Source organism: Protopterus annectens, chromosome 2.part1 (genome assembly GCF_019279795.1).
Source record: "Protopterus annectens isolate FY-2018-M chromosome 2.part1, PAN1.0, whole genome shotgun sequence".
Taxonomy (NCBI): domain Eukaryota; kingdom Metazoa; phylum Chordata; order Ceratodontiformes; family Protopteridae; genus Protopterus; species Protopterus annectens.
The window spans coordinates 1,753,470,556-1,753,497,914 of NC_056729.1; the positions used below are offsets into that span (position 1 = coordinate 1,753,470,556).

Sequence of the window (27,359 nt, forward strand, 5' to 3'; positions counted from 1 at the left end):
CCCCAAAGGAAAATTCCTCAGGCGGAGAGGCAGAAGGAATGGACTCTTCAGCATCAGAGTCTTCATAAGGACAAAAAGGGCCCTCTGGAGGGTTAGAATTATCTGATTCATCAGAGGAGTCATCTGAAGAAACTGGCTCAGGGGGCTCTACTCTAGGCCTCTTCTCTGGAGGTGGGTGAGAGGCCCTGTCTGGGTGTGGTTGGGATCCCCGGATCAAAGAAATGAGATCCTCTGCTAGACTAAGCATTTGTGAACTAGAGCTAGGCCTGTGAGAGGGGGTCTTAGCAGGCACAGTTTTGGTAGATTTTGCTGCTTTAGCCCTGGCAAAGGCCTTAATCGACATGGATGCAGGTGGCCTAGCAGCTCCACGTGCAGGGGTATAAATATCCAAAGGGATAGTATCAGATAAATCCTGTGAACCTGCAAGAGCAGGTGGGATTTCAGTAGCAGATTCAACCATGCTGGATGAGGCCTCGGTAGGAGGTAAGCTTTCGGCCGAAGGAAGAACCGCGGACTCGGTTTCAGCCGAAACCGAGACACTCGCGGTTGGCTTAACAGCGGTTTCAGCCGAAACCGCGGACCGCGAGTGTCGGTCCTTTTCCTTGCGTTTTTTAGATATTTGTGTAGTCGGAGGATCCGACGGCATAATGTAAGCAAAAGCGGAGCCGAAAAACTCCTCAGCAAATTCCGACCAACGTCTAAGCGTTCGTCGGTTGAAAGAAGCACAGGCTAGACAAGCTGCTACGTCGTGGTCTGGGCCTAAACAAGGTAAGCAGTAAGAGTGGAAATCTTTATGAGGTATTTGTTTCCCACAAGTTAAACAGTTATTCACTTTTTCTGACATCGGCTGAGGCAAGAAAGAGTCCCCAATGGGGTACTTAGCTTTTAGAAGTCTTGGTAGTAGTAATCTCTGGTTCTGACCGACCGGCACTTGCGAACAGCTTCTGCTTCGGGCGCCACGTGGCAAGAAAGACTGAGGAAGATGGCGTCGGCTGATACCTTTATACCCGAATAACTGCAGCTATGATGTCGGGTGAAGTGCGACATCAGCCGAGGCCAGACCCAGACTTTGGAATCCGGCCGACCGAAGGGCTGCCTGACGACAGGACAACCCATTTGTAAGGACTGCAGATGCATCCTTGAAGGACATCTGCAGTGGCAAAGCCTGCTCTGGATTTAGAGTAAAGTGGCAGATTGTAATGCTTTGTAAAGGTGTGCACTGAACTCCAAGTAGCAGCCTCTAAAATGTCTTTAGTTGGTACTCCCCTGAGAAAGGCTGCAGAAGTGGCTGCAGCTCTGGTTGAATGTGGCCTAATGCCCTTAGGCACTGGCTTGCCATGCTGAGAGTATCAGAAACGAATGCAGTGACCTATCCACATTGAAATAGTCTGCTTGGGGATAGTCTTTCTTTGTGATCCTGTAGCATACGCCACTAGTAATTGTTCTGTCTTTCTGAAAACTTTAGTTTTGTCCAAATAGAATCTAAGTTGTTTGTGTACGTCCAAAGAATGCATAATTTTCTCCCCCTTGTTCTGTGGATTTGGATAAAAAGTTGGCAAATTAATAGTTTGGTTAAGGGCTACACTGGACACCACCTTAGGCATAAATGTAGGGTTTGTCCTCAGAGAGACCCTATCTGGATAAAAAATGACAAAAGGTTCCACAGCCATGACAGCCTGTAGCTCTGGCACTCGTCTTGCAGAAGTTACTGCTAGGAGCAGAGCTGTTTTCCAAGATAAAAACTTTATATCCGCAGTAGCAGCTGGCTCAAAAGGAGGTAGGGTGAGTTTTTCCAAGACATAATTGAGGTCCCATGCAGGCACTGGCGATCTCCTTGGAGGCCTTAAATTTTTGGCTCCTCTGAGGTACTGCCTTAATAAAGGATGAGAAAAGAGTGGTGGCTCTGTATTGTTATGAGCCGAAATGGCAGAGGCATGGATTTTAATTGATGAAAAAGATAGGCCTTTGTCCAGCATCTCAGTTAAGTATTGCAAAATCTGAGGAATATTTGGTACAGCTGTGTCAGTTCCTTGAGCTTGGTTCCAAGCACAAAATCACTTCCATTTTGCAGCACAGGATTTTCTAGTACTAGGCCTTCTGGCTTCCAAAATGACATCCATCACAGCTTTACTGAGAGGTGTGCTTTGTATGGCTACATTATCCGCCATGCTGCCAGGTTTAGAGTCCTGAGTTGGCTGTGCAGAATCTGATTGTTTTGTTGGGACAGTAGATGAGGTATTTGAGGTAAGGTCCAGGCTGGGCATTGAGACAAGTTCCTTAAGATCGGATACCAGTACTGGCGGGGCCAGTCTGGGGCAATCAGAATAATTTTTGGTTTCTCCTGTCTCACCTTTAGGAGTACCTTGGGGAGGAGAGGCAGTGCAGGAAAGGCATATACTGATAGGTTTTTCCAGTTGAAAGATGAGGCGTCCACTTTCCATGCTTGTCTGTGATAAGTCCTTGTGCAGAATCTTTTTAGTTGATAGTTGTGAGGGGAGGCAAATAGATCTATGTCCGGGCATCCCCATTTCTTTGTTATCATGCTGAAGACTTGTGGATCCAGGTGCCACTCGTGGGGATCCATGAGGTTTCTGCTTAGTTTGTCTGCCAGAGTACTGTCCTTTCCTGACAGGAATTGTGCCTGCAGATGAACTTGGTAAGTCAATGCTGTGTCCCATAAGCCATGGCTAGTCTGCAAAGGGGGTAAGAATGCATGCCTCCCTGCTTGTTTATATACCACATGACTGTGGTATTGTCCATCTTTATCAGTAGTTGTCCCGGATGAATTAGGTCCTTGAAGGCTGTCACGGCATTTTGAACAACTAGCATCTCTCTTTGATTGATATGTAGATGCATTTGATTTGTGGACCAGGTGCCCTGAATGCCTTTTCCTGCCATGTGGGCCCCTTAGGCATAATCTGATGCATCCGTTGTTAGGTTCTGCCTGGCTGGGGGTAGTGAGAATGGCTGTCCCTTGTTTTGGTGACAAGCCTCTGCCCACCATCGAAACTCCTGCTGCAGGCAGGGAATGAGAGTAATCTTTGTTTCCAGGCTGTGGCAATGTTGTGTCCAGACACTTTTTAGGTACCACTGAAGTTTCCTCATATGCAGTCTTGCATATGGAATTAGTAGGATGCAGGATGCCATGAAGCCCAAAGCCTGCAGAATTTTTCTTGCAGATAACTGGGCCTTTGTTGGCATTTCCTTGAAATAGGTAGTCAGTTGCCTTTGTTTGTCTAGTGTGAGATAAGCCTTCTAGGCAGTTGTATTTAAGCTTGCACCCAGGAATATTATCTCTTGAGAGGGTACTAGTTTTGATTTCTTTTTGTTGACTGTGTACCCTAGGCATGTTAAAAGTCTTTTCACAAACGCTAGATGATGTAGTAGAATGTCCTTGTTCTCTGCTTGAATGAGGCAGTCGCCCAAGTAAGGATATATTTGTATTCCTTTTTGTCTGCAGAAAGCAATTACTGGTGCCAGGAACTTTGTGAAGACCCTGGGTGCAGTAGATAAGCCAAAGGGCAATGCAGAGAATTGGTAATGCTTTGAACCAGCCTTGAATCTGAGGTATCTTCTGCATGACTGTCTGATTGGGACATGCAGGTATGCCTCTTTTTGGTCTAAAGTGACGAGCCAAGCCTTTCTGCCCAGCATGGGCAGAAGCTGCTGCAAGGTCAACATCTTAAATTTTGGTACATCCAGGAAAGTGTTTAGAATAGATAGGTCCAGTATTGGTCTACATGCTTTGTCCTTTCTGGGTACCAAGAACAGTCTTGAGTAAAATCCTTGTTCCTGCCCTTGCTGTGGCACTTGGTGAGAGACTTGTTTTTGAGCCTCTGCCCATTGATTTTTTGGCAGGTCTGGCCAACTGCTTACCCTTGGCAGGGTATGGAAGTGAAACTTGTAGCCTTGTGACACTATGTCTAGAACCCATTTGTCCTGTGTTATAATGTGCCAATTTTGAGAAAAAAATGCTATTTTTCCCCCTAAGGGTGCTGCCAGTAGATAAGTGCTTGGTGCAGGCAGGGGGAAGTCATTGGGACTGTTTCCTGTATGGTTGTGATTTGTCTTCTCCACTTTTGGAGGTAGAAGCAGCCCATTGTTTAGACCTGTACGAACCCTGCGGCTGGGATCTGCCTCTAGGGCATCTGGATCTGCCCCTTTGAGGTCTGTCTGACACTGGAAAGGACCAATTCTTTGTAGGCCAGTGTCTGCTAAACCTAGGTGGCTGTACTTGTAAAAAAATATTTGACCATTTGCATAGATTTAGCTTTGTCCTCCATTTTCTTTAACACCTCTTCTGCCTTAACACCAAACAAGGTATCATGCTGTAATGGTGCATCTAATAATTTAGCTGTGACATGATCAGGCAGATTTTGTTCCTTTAACCAAGCATGCCTCCTAATTACAGAACCTGTAACTGCGGCCCTGCACGAGGCCTCCAGAGAATCAAAACCACATTGCAAAGTATGCTTTCCAACGTGTTCAGCTGCATGCAATAAATCCTGCACTTCTTTTTTCTGCACATTCAGAATTTACCAACATTTTCTGTTTAAGCAGTGTCATGACATATTGCTGATATTTGAGCATATGAAACTGGCAGTTTAAGGCCCTTATAACCAAGGTAGCAGATGTGTAAATCTTTTTTCCCCATCTATCCAGTGCCCTAGACTTTCTGTCAGAGGGGGTAGGGTTTTTTGCAGTGGAAGCCTTAACCCCTTTGGGACCCTGAGAAATAGTTTCTGGGTCTGCAGCAGGGTTTTTGAAAAAGAATTTATGTGAGTCAGGAACCCTGTAGTATCTGTCAGGCTTAACAGGAGCTGGAGGTAAGGAGTCAGGGGTCAGACTAGACTCTGAAAACACATCACCTACAATGTCTAACACAGGTGGAATGGCTAGAGGCCTGTGTTGGGGTAGTAGAAGGAAGTCCCTGAGCCTCTTCTTAGATTCTGAAAAATCTTGGCTCTCCCAGTGGAAATGCTCCCTCATGGTATGCAAGGTTTCCCCAAAGGAGTAGTCCTCAGGAGGAGAAGCTGAAGGAATAGACTCTTCAGCATCAGAATCCTCATAGGGGGAAGAGAATATTCCTGATCAGAAGAGGAATCTGAGGAAATGGAAACCTGATTTGAAGATTCATAGTCTGTCTCTTGCCTAGGCCTCTTATCAGGAGGGGGATTGGAACCCCTGATCAAGGTAATTAAGTCTTCGGCCATTTTGAGCATCTGTTTTTTGGGCATGGAGGCCTGTCCATGTGGCTGGTGAACTTATTTCTTTGCCTTTAAAGGTGCTTTAGTCTTTGCCTTTGAAGCTGTAGTCGATTTAATGTATAATTGTTTAGGTCTGAAAACACCCTCAGAAGCAGATGCCTGCTCAGCAGCTCTGGACCCATCTGAGGGAATAGTCTCCGAGGCTCCAATACCTTGAGTTTCCAGTGGCCTGACCGACTCCACGTGGGAGTCGGTAGCGGCCTGCGACTCTAAAGTAGCGGGCATCAGGGGCTGAGAAAGCGCCTCACTGAGAACCGGCGACTGGCTTAGGAGAAGCTTCGTTGTCGGTTTTGGACATCGGTTGCCTGTCTTTTTCTTTGCGGTTTTTGTGAACTCCGCTAGTCGGATGGCTATCCGACGACATTGTATAATTAAATCTGCGCCCAAAATAGCTTCGTGCAAAATCGTACCAACGCTTAATAGTGCACTGGTTAAATTTAGCACAAAACCGACAACTTGAAACGTCGTGGTCAGGGCCTAGGCAAGGAATACAGTAAGAATGAAAGTCCTTATGAGGTATTTGCTTCCCAAAAGAAATGCAATTATTAAGTTTTTCTGACATCGGTCTAGAGCAAGAAAAAAGTTTCCCCAATAGGGTACTTAGCTTTTAATGAAGACTTCAGATCTGAAACTCGAACACGAAAATCTCAGGAGTCAGCCGACCGGCACTTGCGAACTGCTTCTGCTTCGGGCACCGCACTGCAAGAAAGACTGATTAAAATGGCGTCGGTTGCATCTTTTATACCCCTGATAACCTGACGTCAGGGCAGGGGCGACAGCAACCGACGCAGGACCCAAGACTTTGGAATTCAGGCTGACTGAGGGCAACCTGCCAGCAGGATTACCCAAATGTAATGACTGCAACAGTGAAACACGAAGAACATCTGGCAGTTTAAGGCTCTAATGGCCAAGGTTGCAGAAGTATATACCTTCTTACCCCATCTGTCCAGCGCACTGGAATCTCTATCAGAGGGGGTAGGATAGTTTGGCAGTAGTAGCCTTAATGCCCTTGGGTCCCTGTGAAATGGTCTCAGGATCCGCAGTAGGATTTCTGAAAAGGAACTTGTGAGAGTCAGGAACCCTGTAATATCTATCAGGTTTTCTGGGAGCAGGAGGTAAAGAGTCAGGGGCCAAGCTAGATTCCGAAAAGGCATCATCAACAATGTCCAGTACAGGAGGGATAGCTAAAGGCCTGTGTTGGAGCAGGAATAAGAAATCCCTAAGCCTCTTTTTGGAGTCAGAGTAATCCTGGCTTTCCCAGCGGAAATGCTCCTAAGAGTATGCAAGGTTTCACCAAAAGAGAAATCCTCTGGAGAGGAAGCAGAGGGAATGGAGTCCTCTGCATCAGAATCCTCATAGGTAGATAAGGGTAAATCCTGGTCATCACAGGAAACAGAAATTTCAGAGTCCTGATTAGAAGAATCAGAAGGAAAATCAGTCCTAGGTCTCTTAGAGGGGGGAAGGATGGCTTCCCCTGATTAGAGTAATAAGGTCTTCAGCCATTCTTATCATTTGTTTTTTAGGCATAGGGGCCTGACCATGCAGTCTGAGCGTTGGTTTTCTAGGCATGGATCAAATTTTAGGCCTTGAAAAGGAAGATGGCGTTGGTTTAATATGCAAGTCAGTAGGCCTGAATACACCCTCAGAAGCCGGTGCCTGCACAGTGGCTTCGGACCCATCCAAGGTAGAGACATCCGCAGGTTCCACAGTTGAAGAAGCATCTCGCAGCATACTGGATTCTGAATGGGTCTCATTAGAGGTCTGTGAATCTGAAGTAGCGGTTATCAGGGGCTGCAAAAGCGCCTCACTGAGTACCGGCGAACTGGCGACTAGCTTAGGAAAAGCGTCGTCTGCAGCTTTGGACCTATGCGGTCTGTCTCAGTCTTTATCTTTGCGTTTTTTCAGAATGTCGGTAATCGGGTGGCTTACCGAAGCCATTTCTGGATAATTGAACTGAGTACCAAAATATTTAGAAGCTTAAATAAACCGATGACGAATAGTTCAAGGTTTGAATAAGGCACAAAACTGACAGCGAGGTACATCATGGTCTGGACCTAAGCAAGGAATGCAGTACGAATGAAAATCTTTATGAGGTATTTGCTTTCCACAAGAAATACAATTGTTTACTTTTATTGACATTGGTTTAGAGCAAGAAAAAGGTTCCCCAATGGGGTACTTAGCTTAGTTGAAGACTTCGGTTCTGAAAAGTACAGTTTTGCACCTACCATAAATGTAGATGTTCAAGTGTATAGCCTGCTGCAGTCATCACACTTGGGTTATCCTGCCGTCAGGTGGTCCCGCAGTCGTCCCGAATTCCAAAGTCTTGGTCCGGCGTCGGTTGCTGTCGCTTCTTCCCTGACGTCAGTGCACCAGGGGTATATAAGAGGCATCCAACGCCATTTTCTCTAGTTTTTCTTGCCCCAGATGTCAGGTGCCCCCCACAAAAGATGGTCAGTAGGTAGTACCAATAATAAAAGCTTAGCACAAACAACACATCCCTCCAGCTATAAGCAAATACACCACAAAGGTTGTATCAGATTTTAAGGTATTGAAAGGTTTTAGTTAGGTCAGAGGGGATGGAGGGAAGGTAACCTGGACTGCAGCAGGGTATACATTCGAACATCTACATTTATGGTAGGTACAAAACTGTACTATGTTCATCATGTTACCCTGCTGCAGTCATCACACTTGGGTAGAATCCCAAAGCTAAGGATGGGAGGTGGAGTTAAACACGGTTAGAGGGGGCTAGAAGGCCCTGCAAAACTGCAGTGGCGAAGCCAGCTCTAATCTTAGAGTAAAGTGGTAAGTGATAGTGTTTGGTGAAGGTGTGTAGTGAACTCCAAGTTGCAGCTTCCAGAATATCCTTGGTTGGCACCCCCCAGAGGAAGGCTGTAGATGTAGCTGCTGCCCTGGCGGAGTGGGGCCTTTTGCTAGCAGGAACTGGTTTTCCATGATGGGTGTAGCAAAAACGTATGCAATGTCCTATCCATTTGGAAATGGTCTGTTTTGAGATAGCCTTTCCTTGTGATGCTGTAGCATAAGATACAAAAAGCTGGTCAGATTTTCTTAAAGCCTTAGTTTTGTCCAAGTAGTAACGTAGTTGCCTGTGTATGTCCAAGGAATGCAGGAGTCTTTCTCCTAAGTTCTGTGGATTTGTAAAGAAGGTGGGCAAGTGGATGGTTTGATTTAGAGCCACCCTGGACACCACCTTTGGCATAAAGGAGGGGTTAGTTTGTAGAGAAACTCTGTCTTGATGAAAGATGAGGAAAGGCTCTACTGCCATTAGTGCCTGTAGCTCTGAGACTCTTCTGGCTGAAGTAATTGCTAGCAGCAGGGCAGTCTTCCATGATATAAACTTTAAGTCAGTTGAGAAAGCTGGCTCAAAAGGTGGCAGCGTGAGTTTTTCCAGAACAAAACTTAGGTCCCAAGTTGGTGTTGGCGCTCTCCTGGAAGGCCTAATGTTTTTTGCCCCTCTGAGATACTACCTTAGAAGTGGATGTGAAAATAAGGGAGGATCTGTGTTGCAGTGAGCTGAAATCGCTGAGGCGTGGATTTTAATAGATGAAAAAGAAAGTCCTTTGTGTAGCATCTCTATTGTGGAATCTGAGGCATGTCCGGCTGAAGGGTACTTTGGCCTTTAGCTTGGTTCCAGGCGCAAAATCTTTTCTATTTGTCTGACTAGGCTTTCCTGGTGCTGGGCCTCCTGGCCTCCAGAATGACATCCATAACAGCTTGTGAAAGAGGGGCTGGCTGGTTGCTTAGGTGATGTGCCATGCAGCCAAATTTAAGGTTTTGAGCTGGCTGTGTAGAATCTGACTGCCTTGCTGTGTGAGTAGATGAGGAATTTGTGGTAAAATCCATGGTGGGCCCTGGGCCATGTTCCTTAGTAGTGGGTACCAGTGCTGGCGTGGCCAGTAAGGGACAATGAGTATCATTTGAGGTCTCTCCATCTTGACTTTCAGCAGCACCTTTGTGAGAAGGGGTAATGGAGGAAAGGCATATACTGTCAGCATTTTCCAACTGAATGAGAGTGCGTCCACTTTCCAAGCTTGATGGTGAAATGTCCTTGTGCAAAATTTTGAAAGCTGATGGTTTTTGGGGTCGGCAAACAGGTCTATGTCTGGACGCCCCCATTTTTGAGTTATCATTGCAAATACTTGTGGATCCAGTTTCCACTCGTGGGGATCCATGATGTTTCTGCTTAGGTCGTCTGCCAATGTGTTCTTTTTTCCTGGCAGGAATTGAGCTTGTAACTGAACTTGGTAAGCCAGTGATGTGTTCCACAAGGTCATTGCTTGCCTGCATAGAGGGTAGGAGTGTGTACCCCCTTGTCTGTTTATGTGCCACATTACTGTGGTGTTGTCTGTCCTTATTATAAGCTGTCCTGGATGTAAGAGGTCCTTGAAGGCTGTCAGAGCATTGTGTACAGCTAGCATTTCTTTTTGATTGATGTGTAGATTCCTTTGATCTGCAGTCTATATGCCTTGAATGCACCGTCCTGCCATGTGTGCCCCCCAGGCATAGTCCGATGCATCTGTTGTCATAGTTTGCCTGGCTGGGGGTAAGGTGAAAGGCTGACCCTTGTTGAGGTGACATGCCTATGACCACCATAGAAACTCCTGTTGAAGGCAGGGAATGAGATTTATCATTGTTTCCAAGCTGTGGCTGTGTTGAGACCATACACTTTTCAGGTACCATTGTAATTTCCTCATATGCAGTTTTGCAAATAGTATTAGTAGTATACAAGATGCCATGAAGCCCAAGGCCTGCAGAATTTTTCTTGCAGGGAGTTGGGTCTTTGTTGCCATTGTTCTGAAGTATTGAGTTAGTTGTAGTTGTTTGTCTGGCATCAGATAACCCATCTGGGCCGTTGTATTCAAGCTGGCACCCAGGAATGTCATATTTTGTGAGGGTACTAGTTTTGATTTCTTTTCGTTTACTGTGTACCCTAGGCAACTTAGAAGGTGCTTTACAAAAGTCAGATGTCGTAAGAAAATGTCCTTGCTTTCTGACTGGATGAGGCAGTCATCCAGGTATGGGTATATTTGAATTCCTCTTTGTCTGCAGTATGCAATTACTGGTGCCAGGCATTTTGTGAAGACCCTGGGTGCAGTAGATAAGCCAAAGGGCAGTGCAGAGAATTGGTAATGGGTTGAACCTGCAATGAACTGGAGGTATCTTCTGCAATTTTGTCTGATAGGGACATGCAGGTATGCCTCCTTGAGGTCCAACGTTACTAGCCAAGCTTTCTTGCCCAACATGGGAAGAAGCTGCTGCAGTGTTAGCATCTTGAATTTGGGTACTTGCAAGAAGGTGTTTAGAACTGAAAGGTCCAGAATGGGTCTCCAAGCATTGTCCTTTCTGGGGACTAGAAAGAGACTTGAGTAAAATCCTTGGCCTTGCTCCTGTGTAGGTACCAGTTGTATGGCTCTCATGTCCATGAGAGCTGTAATTTGTTTTTGTGCCTCTGCCCATTGATTTTGTGGCAAGTTTGGCATTCCTTTTATCCTTGGCAAGGTGTGGAAATGGAATCTGTATCCTTGTGAGACAATGTCTAGGACCCATTTGTCCTTTGTGACAATGTGCCAGTTGTCTATAAAAAATGCTAATTTTCCTCCAAAGGGAGCTGCCAAGAGTTTTTTGCTTAGCAGTTTGAGGTTTAAGTCATTGTGTTTGTCTTCTAGTAGTTTGGGACCTGTCTTCTCCTCCCTTCTGTGTTGCAATGCCCCATTGGCGAGGTTTGTAAGGGATTTGTGCTTGTCCTCTGCCCCTTGGGCGTCTGAATTTACCCCTCTGTGGTCTGTCAGAAGCTGGAAAGGACCAATTTTTTGCTGGCCAATTTCTGCTGAAGCGTGGGGGTTGTACCTGTAAGAAATCTTTGACCGTCTGCATAGATTTTGCCTTATCCTCCATTTTCTTTAAAACCTCTTCTGCTTTAACTCCAAATAAGACATCCTGCTGTAAGGGTGCATCTAGTAACTTTGCTTTAACATGATCAGGCAGAGTTTGTTCCTTTAACCAAGCATGCCTACGTATAACAGACCCAGTAACAGCTGCTCTACAGGAAGCTTCCAAGGAATCAAATCCACATTGTAAAGTATGTTTGCCCACCTGTTCAGCTGCTGGCAACAGATTCTGCATTTCTTTGAATTCAGACTGTTGAGGGTACGTGCTCATCTTTTGTTTTATTTGAGACATTAGGAATTGCTGGTATTTCAGCATGTGAAATTGACAATTTAGTGCTCTCATAGCTAGAGTAGCTGAGGTGTAAACCTTCTTCCCCCACCTATCTAGTGCTCTGGAGTCCCTTTCAGAGGGTACAGGATTTTTAGCCATAGAAGCCTTAGCCCCTTTGGGACCCTGGGAGATAGTATCTGGGTCAGCAACAGGGCTTTTGTAAAGGAATTTGTGTGAGTCAGGCACTCTATAATATCTATCTGGTTTGGCTGGAGCAGGAGGCAGATAATCTGGATTTAGACTAGATTCTAAGTAAACATCATCCACAATGTCTAAAACTGGAGGGATAGCAAGTGGTCTGTGCTGGGGGAGTAAAAGGAACTCTCGGAGCCTTTGAGTCGGAGTAGTCCTGACCTTCCCAGTGGAAATGTTCCCTCATGGTATGTAAGGTTTCCCCAAAGGAATAATCTTCAGGGAGAGAAGCTGAGGGAATGGAATCTTCAGCATCAGAATCTTCATAAGGGGGAAAGGAGTAATCCTGTTCCTCAGAGGAGCCTGAGGAAATAGACATTTGATCAGAGGAGGCATAATCCTCCTTTTGTCTAGGCCTTTTGTCTGGGGGGGGGGTTGGGAACCCCTGATTAAAGAAATCAAATCTTCCGCCATTTTAAGCATCTGCTTCTTAGGCATGGGGCCTTGAACTGGAGACTGATGTGCAGTCTTTTTTGGTTTTAGAGGAGTCTTAAGCTTAGCTTAAGATTTTATGGTGAGAGTAGTTGGTCTGAAGACACCTTCTGCAACCGAAGGTGTTTCCGCAGCACCGGCTTCTCCTGCTGCAATGTTGTCGGTAGGACCTAAAGAAAATGGCTGCATCGGCCTAGAACTCTCCGCTTGAGAATCCGAAGCGGTCTGGGGTTCCAATTCTGCGGTCGTCAGGGGCTGCGTAGGCGCCTCACTGAAAACTGGAGAACCGGTGACCAGCCCAGCCGAGGCCTCGGAGTCTGGCTTGGATCTAGGCTGCCTGTCTTTATCTTTGCGTTTTTTATGCACGCCGGTAGTCGGATGCTCCGACGGCATGGTGTAATTAAACTTCCTACCGAAGTAGTGTCGAGCGAAATCAAAGCGTCGCTTTATAGTTCGCTTATTGAACCTAGCACAAAACCGACAACCAGTGACGTCGTGGTCTGGGCCTAGGCAAGGTATACAATAAGAATGAAAGTCCTTATGAGGTATTTGCTTCCCACAAGAAATGCAATTGTTAACTTTTTCTGACGTCGGACTGAGGGAAGAAAAGGTTCCCCAACGGGGTACTTAGCTTTGAAGACTTCGGACTGAAATTCGATTTGAAAATCTCAGGTATCGGCCGACCGGCACTTGCGAACTGCTTCTGCTTCGGGCACCGCGCGGCAAGAAAGACTGGAGAAAATGGCGTTGGATGCCTCTTATATACCCCTGGCGCACTGACGTCAGGGAAGAAGCGAGAGCAACCGACGCCGGACCAAGACTTTGGAATTCGGGCCGACTGTGGGACCGCCTGATGGCAGGATAACCCAAGTGTGATGACTGCAGCAGGGTAACACGATGAACATCGAAAATTTCAGGAGATGGCTGACCGGCATGTGCGAACTGCTTCTGTTTCGGGCACCGCATGGCAAGAAAGACTGATGTAATGGCGTTGGTTGCATGCTTTATACCCCTGACTACCTGACGTCATGGAAGATGAGACAGCAACTGATGCAGGACCCAAAACTTTGATAATCAGGCCGACTGATAACCCAAATGTGATGACTGCAACAGTGAAGCATGAAGAACATCCAAATTTGGTGAGGCCAATAGGGGGCAATTAGGATTACTGTTTCCTCCAACAGAATTGATTCTGACCCATCAGTGAGAATAAAGGCGAGCTTGAGTGTGCTGGCAGGCAGTGATGAACCCCACTAAATAAACCAACCCTTAATAAAAGTGCGGCAGGAAAAGGCCCATAACCTACCTTCAGGAAAAGAAGTACTTGGGAAGGGGCGTAAAGCCCCAGGACAGAAAATCAAGGGTATGTGTTGGAAGACGGTCGCTTACATCAACCGGCAAAATTACATACGATAACTAGCTTCCCGGCAAATAATTAGTTGAGTGTGGAAAGTAGTGAATTTTACATAAGAGTTAGCAAGCTTTCCACTTGAAGTTTCAATCCCAGCATTGAGCAGGACTGGCTGTCCAGCTCTAGAGCTACAAACTGTGCAGCCCAAAACCTCAAACTATTGATACAAATACACACAAAGGCCATACTGTACCTGGAGCTGCTATTCTTATGCCATTTATGTCTGTCAATTCTTGGTGGGGACGTTCTTCGATGACAATCTGCTCTCCATTTTCCAAGCTCAGGTCACATGATGTACAAGGAGCAGCCACATAAAACGGTATGTTATGGTACTTTGCGGAGACAGCCAACTGGTAGGTGCCAACTTTATTTGCAGTATCACCATTTAAGACAACTCGGTCTGCACCAACAACAACAGCTAGGTAATGATACAAAAAATGTATTAATATAAGTCATCACTTCCTTTGACAATGCTAAAATATTTATTTCAGCTTAAATTAAAATTTCAGTCTTGTAGAAATAAAATATATGCATTCCACTTCCACGAATTACCTGTACTTCTATACTTACTGATTAATTATAATGTTTAAATAGTGTAACTTAACCTATTCAAGTCAGTCAAGTGATACCCACTTTTTAATTTCTGCAAATCTTTTGGGTTTCTAATACCATGATGGGAATGGACCCCATTCCTAAGTCAAAGTATGATTAAAGTTCATGAAATTAGTATTGTTCATAGGCTGATACAAGGCTATCGGCCCTAGGGCCTATACAAGCCTAGCTGTAACAATTCCCTGAATATTTCTTCCCACAATATTTACTTCCCTTGACCCCTGTCAAGCAGTATGACTGACGTGATCCCCGGGGTGAATCTCCTATCTCCCATCCAATCATCAAGGTTCCTTTTGAAGAGGGCCAAGGAGATACTCTGCTTGACATGTATGGGCAGTCTATTCCAGAGTATGGGGAATCTCTGGGTCAGGATCCTCTCTCTCCAGCATGTTTTGTTCATTGTTCCCCGGGCCTGTGGAAAATACGGCCCAGACCGCAGAATCCTTTATAAACGCATTCTATGAACACCTTCAGGAATGCATGGATCATGCGATCCCAAATAAAACCAAGACCCAATCCTCCAAAGGCAGACGTCCTGTCTGGTGGACCCCATCCATAAACAAACTATACAATAGAAGGAGGAAGCTACTAAATGATAGAGCAAAATCCCAAAAAGGGAAGGCATCACTGATCAGTATTAGCAAAAAACTACGGGCACTCATAAAATCACCTAAGGCCAGCTTCGAGAGAAAAATTGCACAGGACACTAAGGATAATCACAAGGCTTTCTTTAGTTATGTTAGGAACCTGGGTGGTAATTCCCAGATATGCTCAGAATTAGTCCAAAATGACAAAAAATACACCAAACCCACAGACATTGCCAACATCCTAGCTGACAGGTTCAGCGCAAACTTCTCCCCCCCCCCCACCAAAAGGGCAAATATCTATCCCAGCAGAGTGCTGCCCCCCTGACATCTCAGATGTTCAGGTAAGAGCCGCCCTCTCCAAAGCAAAAACACAGCATCAATGGGACCAGATGGTGTCCCGGCTGCGCCTACATGAACTCCAAGAAGAGCTAAACCCAAACATAAAACTACTGTTCAATCTCAGCCTTACTACAGGATATGTGCCCAAAGAGTGGCGTACAGCAACAGTGGCCCCTCTCCATAAAGGTGGTGCCTCAACGGATCCTGGAAACTATCGCCCCATAAGCCTGACTAGCTTGGTCTGCAAAGCTATGGAAAGGAACATCATGGACCTCATAAATAAAGATATTGGGGACCTACAAACACTGGATCCTACCCAGTTCGGCTTTGTTAAGGGCAGATCTTGCCTCTTAAACCTGGTTGATTTCTTTGAAACAGTCACCAAGGCCATTGACGAGGGAAGGTGGTCCACACAGCCTACCTGGACCTCGCAAAGCCTTCGATACAATACCCACTCGGGCATTATAGATAAGCTCACCAGCTTAAATATAAACCCCTATGTCACTAGATGGATTGCAAACTGGCTCAAGGACAGAGCCCACATGGTTAGAATTGCTGGAGCCATGTCAGACTCCAAACCAGTTACAAGTGGTGTCCCACAAGGCTCAGTCCTGGGACCTCTCTTGTTCGGTATATATTTCTCGGAGGTACAGGCCAACACGGAAGGACTGTGGCTGACCAAGTTCGCAGATGACTGCAAACTGGGTGCCATAATCGACTCTCCAGCCGACACAAGCATCCTCCAAAAGGGCCTCATAGAAACAGACAACTGGTGCCAGAGCCATGGCCTCAAGCTAAATGCCAAAAAGTGTATAGTCATCCCCTTTGGCAAAAACAAAGTGCCCACAAATTACCACATAGGTGGTAATCCATTAAGTACAGAAGAAGTAATTAGGGACCTGGGGACCCAAGTTGATAGCAGTCTCTCATTTGACAACCATGTGGCCAAAGTGGTTAAAAAAACATTTTATATAGCCCACCTAATCATGAAGGGATTCACATCTAGATCAGGGGAGGTCATCGTGCCTCTTTACTCATCCCTCATCAGGGCCATAATTGAGTACAATGCGCCCTTTGGGATGTACCTTACCAGACACCTGCAGCAACTGGAAAGACCCCAAAAGTACCTCACCAAGAGGATCAAAGGGCTCAAACAGATGCCATATGCTGCCCGGTTAAAGAAACTCCAGCTCTACTCAGTGGCATACCGCCTGTTCAGAGGCGATCTGCCTGACGTATAAAGCCATGTCCAACCCGAATTAATGGACATGCTGCACCTCAGAAAATCCAAATCCCATTGAGCTACGCTGAGAGACTTGAACCTCAGCACTGAAATAAATAGGACATGCTGGAGGGACAGATTCATAACCCAGAGGCTCCCTTCACTCTGGAATAAAATCCCAGTCAAGGTTAGGCAGAGTCCCTCATTGACTCTCTTCAAGAGGAATCTTGATGAGTGGGTGGGAGATCGTAGGTTTACCCCGGGTATCACTTCTGTGTCACTGTTAGACAGAGGCACAGTATACTAACCTCGAAAAAGGGCATAGCAAAATAAATTTAAAATGGGTGGCGAAAGCCAAACACATTCTGGCTAGGCTTATAAATGCCCTAGGACAGATAGCCTAGTAGGAACCTATGAACCTATGATGACAAGGTTTAGATCCCTGGAGTGTGTGGCTCTGTGGGATTGGGATTTCTTTAAGTGGAGCATGTCCAACAGCTCAGGGTTTGACATGGCCTTGTATGTTAAGCAGAGATCGCCTCTGAGTAGACGATATGCCACAGAGTATAGCTGGAGATGTTTTAGAAGGTAGCATAGGGCACTGCTTTAGGCCTGTGATTCTTTTAGTAAGGTATTTATACAGCCTTTCCAGCTGTTGCCGATGTCTTGTGAAGTACATACCAAATGCGGCGTTGTACTCTATAATGTGGCTAATGAGGGATGAGTACAGTGGTACAATGACCTCCTTTTTTTCTGGATGAAAAGCCCTTAGTGATGAGGTGTGCCACATAGAAGGATTTCCTGACTGTTGTGGCGATGTGGTTATCGATGGTGAGACCACTGTCCACCTGCGTCCCTAAGTCTCTCATCACACTTTCGGTGTTTAGTGTACTGCCACCTATGTGGTAATTCATTGGTACATGTTTTTTCCCAAAGGGGATAAAGTACAGTTGTGTACACTTACTATAAATGTAGATGTTCAAGTGTATTCACTGTTGCAGTCATTACATTTGGGTTATCTGCTTGCAGGTAGCCCTCAGTCGGCCTGATTAACAAAGTCTTGGGGCCTGCGTCGGTTGCTGTCCCTTCTTCCATGACGTCAGGTCGTCAGGGGTATAAAACATGCAGCCGACGCCATTACATCAGTTTTTCTTGCCCCAGATATCAGGTGCCCCTCTAATGGGAAGCAATTAAACATAAAAGCACAAAGATATACCTCCAACAAAAAAAGCAAATAGACCAAAAAGGCTTTTAAGCATAGTAAATGAAAGCAGAGATATAGCCAAAAGAAGTTAGGGGGCTGGAGGGAGGGTAACCAGGACTGCAACAGTGAATACACTTGAACATCTACATTTATAGTAAGTGTACACCACTGTACTATGTTATTCATGTTTCACTGTTGCAGTCATTACATTAGAGTAGATTCCCAAAGCTATGGATGGGAAGAGGAATTTAGATAGCATTAGGGCCCGCTATACGGCCCTGCAAGACTGCAGTGGAAAAGCCAGCTCTGGATTTAGAAAAAATTGGCAAATGATGATGCTTAGTGAAAGTATGTACAGAACTCCAGGTAGCAGCTTCTAGGATGTCCCTGGTAGGGACGCCTCTGAGAAAGGCTGCAGAGGTAGATGCAGCCCTGGTGGAGTGAGGTCTGACCGCTGGGGGATAGGTTTTCCATGGTGCTTATAGCAGAAATTAATACAATGGCTTATCCATTTACAAATGGTTTGCTTTGAAATAGTCTTCCCCTCTGCCCCTGCAGCAAATGCCACCAGCAGTTGTTCAGATTTCCTTGCGGTTTAGTCCTGTCCAAGTAGAATCTAAGTTGTCTGTGCACATCTAAGGAATGCAGTATCTGTTTCCCTTTGCTGTGTGGATTGGGAAAGAAGGTTGGCAAATGAATGGACTGATTAAGAGCCACACTGGATATCACCTTGGGCATGAAGGATGGATTGTTTCTGAGACACCTTGTCCGCATGAAAGATGATGAAAGGCTCAACTGCCATAAGGGCCTGTAATTCAGATACCCTTCTAGATGAAGTGACTGCTAAAAGGAAAGCTGTTTTCCAAGAAAGAAATGTTAGGTCTGCAGTAGCAGCTGGCTAAAAAGGAGGTAGAGTGAGTTTCTCCAAGACAAAGTTAAGGTCCCAGGCTGGGGTTGGAGCTTTCCTTGGTGGTCTCAAATTTTTGGCCCCCCTGAGGGACTGCTTGAGCAATGGATGAGAGAAGAGGGGAGGTTCTGTTATAATGAGCTGAAATGGCTGAGGCATGGATTTTAATGGAGGAAAAAGACAGGCCGTTGTGAAGCATCTCAGTTAGGTACTGTAAAATCTGAGGTAAATTGTATGCTGCTGTACTCATCCATTGAGATTGGTTCCAGGCACAGAATCTTTTCCATTTTTCAGAGTATAGGCCTTCTTGCCTCTAAAATGATATCCATCACAGGTTTGCTGAGGGATGGTAAAGGAGAGAGTAATTAGCCAGGCTGCAAGGTTCAGTGTTGGAAGCTGAGGATGCAGAATCTGGTTCTTCTGCTGAGACAGCAGGGAAGGAGTCTGAGGCAGGTGCCATGGAGATAATCGTGACACACTGCGCAGGGTACCACTGTTGGCGCGGCCAGCCTGGAGCAATCAAAACCATCCTTGGTTTGTCCTGTTTGATTTTTAGTAGTACTTTGGAGAGCAGAGGCAGAGGGGGGAAGGCATAGACTGATAGGTTTTTCCAGCTGAAGGACAGAGCATCCACTTTCCAGGCTTGTTTGTGAGGAGTCCTTGTGCAATATTTGTCCAATTGGTAGTTCTGGGGAGAGGTAAACAGGTCTATATCTGGGCTCCCCCATTTGCTTGTCAACATGTTGAAAATCCTTGGTTCCAGTTTCCACTCATGTGGGTCCATGAGGTTTCTGCTTAGTCCGTCTGCCAGTGTATTTAATTTTCCTGGCAGGAATTGAGCTTGTAGGTGCACTTGGTAGCTCAAGGCTGTGTTCCACAATGCCATGGCTAGTCTGCAGAGGGAGTAAGAATGGGTACCCCCCTGCTTGTTTATGTGCCACATAACAGTGGTGTTGTCCATCTTTACCATTAGTTTTCCTGGAAGAATGTGGTCCTTGAAGGCTGTCAGAGCACTCTGTATAGCAAACATTTCTTTTTGATTGATATGCAGGTGCATTTGACTTGGGTTCCATTTGCCCTGAATGCACTTCCCTGCCAGGTGAGCCCCCCATGCATAGTCTGATGCATCTGTTGTTAGGGTCTGGGCGGCAGGGGGTGGTGTGAAAGATAGTCCCTTGTTTTGGTGGCAGGCCTCTGCCCACCAAAGGAACTCTAGGCGTAGGCAAGGTATGACAGGAATCATTGTTTCTAGGTCTTGAGAATGTTGACACCATAGGCTTTTTAGATACCACCGTAGTTTCCTCATATGCAGTCTTGCATATGGAATTAGAAGAATGCAGGAGGCCATGAACCCCAAGGCTTGCAGTATTTGTCTTGCAGATAGCAGGGTTTTTGTGGCCACTTGTTTGAAGTAGGTTGTCAAATGAATTTGCTTTTCTGGGGTGAGGTAAGCCATGTGGGAAGTTGTATTCAAGCTTGCTCCCAGGAATATAATTTGTTGACAGGGTACCAGGTGTGATTTCTTTTCGTTTATGGTGTACCACAGATAAGTTAGCATCCTTTTTAAAAACGTCAGATGATTCAAAAGTATGTCCTGGCTTTCTGCCTGAATTAGACAATTGTCCAGGTATGGGTATATTTGAATATTTCTTTGCCTGCAAAATGCAATAACTGGAGCTAGGCACTTTGTGAATACCCTGGGCGCAGTAAATAAGCCAAAGGGCAGTGTAGAGAACTGATAGTGCATGTAGCCTGCTTTGAAGCATAGGTATCTTCTGCAAGATTCCCTGATTGGGATGTGCAGGTATGCTTCTTTTAAATCTAGTGTTGCCATCAAGGCATCTTTGCCTAGCATAGGAAGTAATTGGTGAAGAGTCAGCATCTTGCATTTTGGAATCTCCAAAAAGGTGTTTAGAGTAGACAGGTCCAGGATAGGACGCCATGAATTGTCTTTTTTGGGTACCAGGAAAAGTCTGGAGTAGAAATCTTGTCCCTTTTCCTCTTCTGGTACCAGTTGAATAGCCCCCATGCTTAAGAGAGAAAGTACTTGTTTTTGGGCCTCTGCCCACTGATTCGGGGGAAGGTCTGGCCACCCACTTGGTGTTGGCAACGTGTGGAAATGAAATCTGTATCCCTGGGACACTATATTTAAAACCCATTTATCCTGGGTAATGAGTTCCCAATTCTTTGCATGAAGAGCAATCTTTCCCCCCAAAGGGGCAGTCAGTTGATAAGTGCTTGGAAATTTTAAAAGGAAGTCATTGAGACAGTTTACCACAGGGGGGAGACTTATTATTCCCATACTTGTAAGTGGAGGCCCCCCACTGCTTAGTTCTGCGAGTCCCCTGGGACTGAAACCGGGGTTTTTGCTGTGTCTGGCTTTGGCTTGAGAGGACCTAGAAGGGGCTGGTAAGGACCAACTCTTAGAGGGCCAGTGCCTACTAAATCTGGGAGGCTGAACTTGTAAAACATCTTTTAACAGTTTCCACAGATTTAGCTTTATCTTCCATCTTTTTAAGAACTTCCTCAGCCTTGTTGCCAAACAGGCGGTCCTGATTTAAAGGAGCATCCCACAATTTAGCTTTAACATGATCAGGCAAAGATTGCTCCTTAAGCCAAGCATGCCTTCTGATTACAGACCCAGTAACAGCAGCCCTGCAAGAGGGCTCTAAAGAATCAAAACCACATTGCAAAAGTATGTTTTCCAACTTGTTCGACAGAATGCATTAAATCCTGTAATTCTTTATTTTCCACACAGTCAGGAATCAACATAATTTTCTGTTTAAGCAGTCCAATAACATGTTCATAGGTTCACAGGTTCATAGGTAGGTACTAGGCTATCGGCCCTAGGGCCCATACAAGCCTAGCCAAAAAATGTACCCTGGCTTTCGCCACCCAAGAAAATTATTTTCCTGTGCCCCTGTTGAGAAGAGCCACAGAAGTGATCCCCGGGGTGAATTTCCCATTTCCCATCCAATCATCAAGATTTTTCTTGAAGAGTGCTAATGAGGAGCTCTGTTTGACATAGATAGGTAGTCTGTTCCAGAGTATGGGAAGTCTCTGGGACAGGAATCTATCCCTCCAGATTGTTCTGTTTATTGTGGTGACAAGTTTAAGGTCCCTAGAGCACGTAGCTCGGAGGGATTGGGATTTCTTTAAGTGGAGCATGTCCAACAGCTCTGGGTTTGACATAGCTTTGTATGTTAGGCAGAGATCGCCCCTGAGTAGGCGATATGCGATGGAGTAAAGCTGTAGCTTTTTGAGACGGTCTGCATAGGGCATCTGTTTAAGGCCAGTAATTGTCTTTGTGAGGTATTTCTGTGGTCTTTCCAGTTGTTGTAGATGTCTTGTGAGGTACATACCAAAAGCGTTGTACTCTATAATGGGTCTAATGAGTGATGAGTAGAGGGGAACAATGACCTCTTTTTTTCTGAATGAGAATCCTTTTGTGATGAGATGAGCCATGTAGAAGGATTTCCTGACCACTGTGGCGATGTGATTATCAAAGGAGAGACTACTGTCCACCTGTGTCCCAAGGTCTCTTATCACATTTTTGGCATTAAGTAGACTACAAGCCATGTGGTAGTTCATGGGTACAGAGTTTTTACCAAAGGGGATGACAATACACTTTTTGGCATTGAGCTTCAGGCCATGGCTTTGACACCAGGTATCTGTCTCAGTGAGGCCCTTTTGTAGTTTGTCCACATCGTTAGGAGTTTCGATTATGGCTCCTAGTTTGCAGTCATCTGCAAACTTTGTTAGCCAAAGACCTTCTGTGTTGGCCTGCACTTCAGAGAAGTAGATACCAAACAGGAGAGGACCCAGGACTGAATTCTGTGGTACTCCACTTGTCACTGGTCTGATGTAGGATTTGGAATCCGCTACTTTCACAGTGTGGGTTCTGTCTGTGAGCCAGTTGGCAACCCATCTTGTGACATAGGGATTTATACCTAGTTTAGTGAGTTTATCTATAATTCCAGAGTGGGGGATGGTGTTGAAAGCCTTGGCGAGATCTAGATAAGCTGTGTGAACCATTTTACCCTCATCTATGGCTTTGGTGACTGCTTCAAAGAAGTCAATCAGGTTTAGGAGACATGATCTGCCTTTTACAAATCCAAATTGAGTAGGGTCCAGAGTTTGGAGATTACCAATGTCTTTGTTTATGAGTTCCATGATGATACATTCCATGGCCTTGCAGACCAGGCTTGTCAGGCTAATGGGGCGGTAGTTCCCGGGGCCTGTCGTGGCTCCCCCTTTGTGGAGTGGGATAACTGTCACGGTGCGCCATTTAGTGGGTACAAAGCCTAAGGTGAGGTTATGATTGAACATGGTGCTTAGGTAGGGTGCCAGTTCATTCTGTAGTTCGTGTAGAACACAGCCTGAGATGTTGTCAGGTCCCATGGATGCTGTGTTCTTGGCTTTGGAGAGTGTGTTTTTTACCTGTGCAGCCGTGATTATAGGAACTTTGCATTCTTCCGGTATAGAGATGGGCCCTCTAGGGGGTGAGAGGGGGACAAAGTTAGCACTGAACCTATCTGCTAGGATGTTGGCAATATCAGTTGGTTCTGTATATTTAGTGCCATTATGCTGTAACTAAAAGCAGATCTGAGTGTTCCCATTTAGATTCTTGACATAACTAAAGAATGCTTTGTGGTTGTCTTTAAAGTCAGTGGCAATTTTGTTTTCGTAACTAGCTTTGGAGGATTTTATGAGGGATCTCAGCTTCTTACTGAGGTTGACCAGGGAGTTCCTCCAGTCATGGGATTTTACTCTTTTTTGCAACAGTTTCTTTCCTTCTGTTGTAGAGTTTGTTTATGGCAGAGGACCACCAGATTGGCTTCCTTTTTTTGGAGGATAACATCTTGGTTCTATTAGGGATAGCATGATCCATGCACTCGTGTAAGTGCTTATAAAGTGCATTTGTGTAGGATTCGGCAGTCATACTTCTATTGTCCGTCTGCATGGGTGTCATGAAGTTTGCCACTTCTGCCTTAAGAAGTGTGAAGTTGGCTTTTGAGAAGTTTTTTACGATGGTTTCCCTAATTGGGGCTGCGGGTGGGATGTGGCTGTCTAAGCTGATAAGGTTGTGGTTGGATCTGACCAACGAGGAATTGACCTCTGGTGTGGAACTTTTAGTTATGTACTTACCATAACTTTAGATGTTTGGGATCCATCTCGCCTACATTCTGTACTGATGGGTTTGGAGCCGATCCTCGGCTCCGACTCGGCACGCTATACTATAGAGCGAAGTCTCTAATTGGCTGAGCTATTCTATATCCCAGGATGCACCACCACCAATTCCCCAGATCTTGTTTGTCCGCACACATGCACCCACACATGCACTGCTGATATAACATTGCCAGATGTTTCAAGATGAAACGGTCGAACTTGAACCGTCCGGTCTCTTCTGGTCTCCAAGGCAGGGGGAAGGAGGGTGGGTATTAGAATGTGGCGAGATGGATCCCAAACATCTAAAGTTATGGTAAGTACATAACTAAAAGATGTTATGTGATCCTATCTCGCCTACATTCTGTACTGATGGGACAGCGTCCCTAGCACCTGATTCCTGGGTGGCTCACTGGAAAACACTCCTGAGAACTGTGGAACCAAGGAAGCTCGCCCAGATGCCACATCCAATTTGTAATGAGAAATAAAGGTGTGAGGAGAAGACCAGGTAGCCGCAGCACAAATGTCACTAATGGCAAGCTTGGAATGAAAGGCTGTTGAAGTAGCCATAGCCCTGGTAGAATGAGCTTTCACAGTGGTTGTAAGCTCTCTATTAGAAAGAAGGTAAGTATGACTGATACAGTCTCTGATCCACTTGGCAATGGTGACCTTCGTGATGGCTTTGCCCAATTTATTGTCTGAAAAGGACACAAATAACTGAACTGTTTTCCCTCGTGGGTTGCCTATCTAAGTAGAAACGCAAAACGTCTGGTGAATCTAATGAATGGAAGATATATTCTGCTCTGTCTGAGTAATTGGGGAAGAAAACTGGAAGTTCCAAAGACTGTTGAAGACAGAAACTAGAACAAACTTTGGGAACAAAAGATGGATTAGGCCTAAGGGATACTCTATCCTTGTGAAAAAACAGGTACGGCGGTTTGACACATAGGGCTTGAAGTTCCGAAACTCTTCTGGCTGATGTAATTGCCACCAAAAAAGCAGTCTTCCAGGAAAGAAATTTCAAGTCAGAAGTTGCTGCCGGTTCGAAGGGGGAAGAGTCAAGGCACCTAATACGAAATTGAGATCCCATGGCGGAGCAGGATGAGAAACTGGAGGACGTAGCAGCCCAGCACCTTTCATGAAGGCTTTACACAACTTATTGCTCATCAAAGGTGGGTCTATACTTTCATGAAAATTAGAAGTAGCTGCTAATTGAACCTTAATGGTACAGACCGAAGAACCTTGACTGAATAGGGAAGCTAAGAATTTCAAAACGTCCGCCACCGGGGCAGTAATGGGATCTAATCCCCGGAGTTGGGCCCAAATGGCGAATCTCTTCCATTTACTATTATACATCTTCTTAGTTGAATTCTTGTGGGCCGAGGACAAGATATGTATAACTTCTGAGTCCAAAACCTGGTTCCTGACTATAGTCGGAAGTGGAGGAGCCAAGCTGTTAACTTCAGAGAGTGAAGGGACTGGTGAAGCTGTCCCGACTGGTGGATCAAGAGATCTGGAATCTGGTCCAGGAACCACGGACCGTCCAGTGCGTATTTCCGAAGAAATGGCAGCCAGACTTGACGAGGCCAGTATAGGCAACTAAAATCATCTTGCACTGCAAGTGAATCGCCTTCTGGATCACCCTGGGGAGAAGGGGAACCGGTGGAAAGGCGTATAGTAAGCCGGTGGGCCAAGCTTGGACTAGGGCGTCCTTGAAACCCGAACCGGGTAAGAGAAAAGAACTGTAGACATTTTGTGTTGAGGGGAGTTGCAAAGAGGTCGCAACAAGGAGTTCCCCATCTTCTGAAGATCTGAGATGCTACTCTGTCATTCAGAGACCACTCGTGCGGGGAGAGAATGGTTCTGCTCAGTCTGTCGGCTATCACATTGGATCTCCCCGGAATGTGTGTTGCTACCAAGAAACGGTTGGTTGCAACAGCCCAATTCCATACTTTCATGGCCTCTCTGCAAAGAGGGTAGGACCTGGTCCCTCCCCTGCTTGTTCAGATACCAGACTACTGACATGCTGTCGGACTGAACGGCAATCATACCTTGGGGGAGGTAGTTGTGAAATGCTTGAAGCGATAGAAGCACTGCCCTCATTTCCAGTATGTTGATGTGTAGGGAACTCTCGTCGGGGTGCCACTTGCCTTGAACTGACCTGCCCAGGTAATGTCCCCCCCACCCCGTCTGGGAGGTGTCCGTAGTCAAAGTGGCCACTGGAGGAGGAGGAACGAAGGGTCGCCCCTGATCCACGTTGGAGGAGGTAAGCCACCAACGGAGGTCCTGTTTGCACGTCTCCGTGATTATAATTTGGTGACTGAGAGGAAGCTCCTGATACGACCACTGGACCCACAGGAGCCACTGGAGAATCCTCATGTGTAATCTTGCTAAGGGGACCAGGAGAACGGTAGCCGACATGGAACCCAACAGTTGTAGGACCATCCTTGCTGGGGCTCGGCGTTTGAGGAGCAATGCTCGGACTTGAGATTGTAATGTTTCTATTCTCTCTGTAGGAAAAAAGACCCGCATTTGCCTTGAGTCTATCTCTACCCCAATAAACCGTATATGCTGAGATGGCAGCAACACAGACTTTGCCCAATTGAAGGTGATTCCTAGGGAGATTCCTAGAGATATAGTGGCTACTAGGTTCTGTAATAGTAGATGCCTGGAGGTGGCAGTTAGGAGCCAGTCGTCTAGATACGGAAACACCTGGAATCCTAGACTCCTCAGGTGAGCAGTCACCACCGCCAAACATTTGGTGAACACCCTGGGGGCTGTGGTGAGACCAAAGGGCAGTGCGCAGAACTGGAAATGACTGGCTCCCAGGCTGAAGCGCAGATGTCTCCTGGACGCCTGATTTACCTGAATGTGATAATAGGCGTCCTTGAGATCTATGGAGCACATCCAAACACCTTTCTCCAGTAGCGGGAGAATGGATTGTAAGGTGACCATCCGGAACTTGGACTTCTTGACTGATCGATTCAGGTTGCTGAGATCCAAAATGGGCCTCAAGTCCCCGGTCTTTTTTGGCACCAAAAAGAATTTTGAGTAAGTCCCTAATCCAGTCTGGTCTACGGGGACCGGTTGGATGACTCCTTTTTGAAGCAGCTTTGAAATTTCGATGGCTGCAATATCCCGTTGACTGGGTGGCGGGTCCGGGATTTTCCTGGATGGAGGGGGGGTGTGTGAAAAGGGGATGACGTAACCTCCGGCGATGATTCGGAGCACCCATTGGTCCTGAGTGATACTCTCCCAGGCCTTTAGGTGCCTCGAAAAACGACCCCCGACTGGCTCCGGAGCTGCGCAGTCGGGCAATCCTTCAGGGATGCTGAGAGGTTGAAGAGCCACGAAAGGACTCGCGGTCTCCAGTGTTGCGGGGGCCTCTGCCGCCTCTGGGACGGCGTCTTCCTGAAAAATTTCCCCCTCCTCTGCCTCTAGAAGGGGGATCGTCCTGCTGTGAGGGGTAATTCTTCTGAGATTTACGGAACCACATTTTCCCTCCTCTTTTAGCCTTGGGATAAGGCCGAAAGGGAGAGGAAAACCTTGCCCCTACGGCAGTCAAAGTCTTACCCTCTTGTTCACAGCGGGTCAAGGTGTCCTTTACCTTGGGTCCAAACAAAGAGGACCCATCAAAGGGAGCGTCGGCAAAGGAAGACTTGAAGGCCTCCGCAAAATGACACAGGCGGAGCCAGGCTTGTCTCCGTAAAGCAACACCCGTACCCGCCGCTCTACTCGCCCCCTCGGCTGCATACGAAATGAGCCTCATGGACGAGTTCGATA

The 27,359-nt window shown here is 46.2% G+C and overlaps 1 protein-coding gene across 2 annotated transcripts in view; it reads right to left on the bottom strand.

Annotated features, from left to right (window-relative positions):
• Nucleotides 1-27,359, bottom strand: part of MRI1 (methylthioribose-1-phosphate isomerase 1) — a 312,149-nt gene that overhangs the window by 33,079 nt on the left and 251,711 nt on the right. For both annotated transcript variants that reach the window (XM_044063210.1, XM_044063209.1), the window contains exon 5: nucleotides 13,733-13,957. In XM_044063210.1, the coding sequence (XP_043919145.1) occupies nucleotides 13,733-13,957 (225 nt within the window). The remainder of the gene's footprint in view (nucleotides 1-13,732; nucleotides 13,958-27,359) is intronic.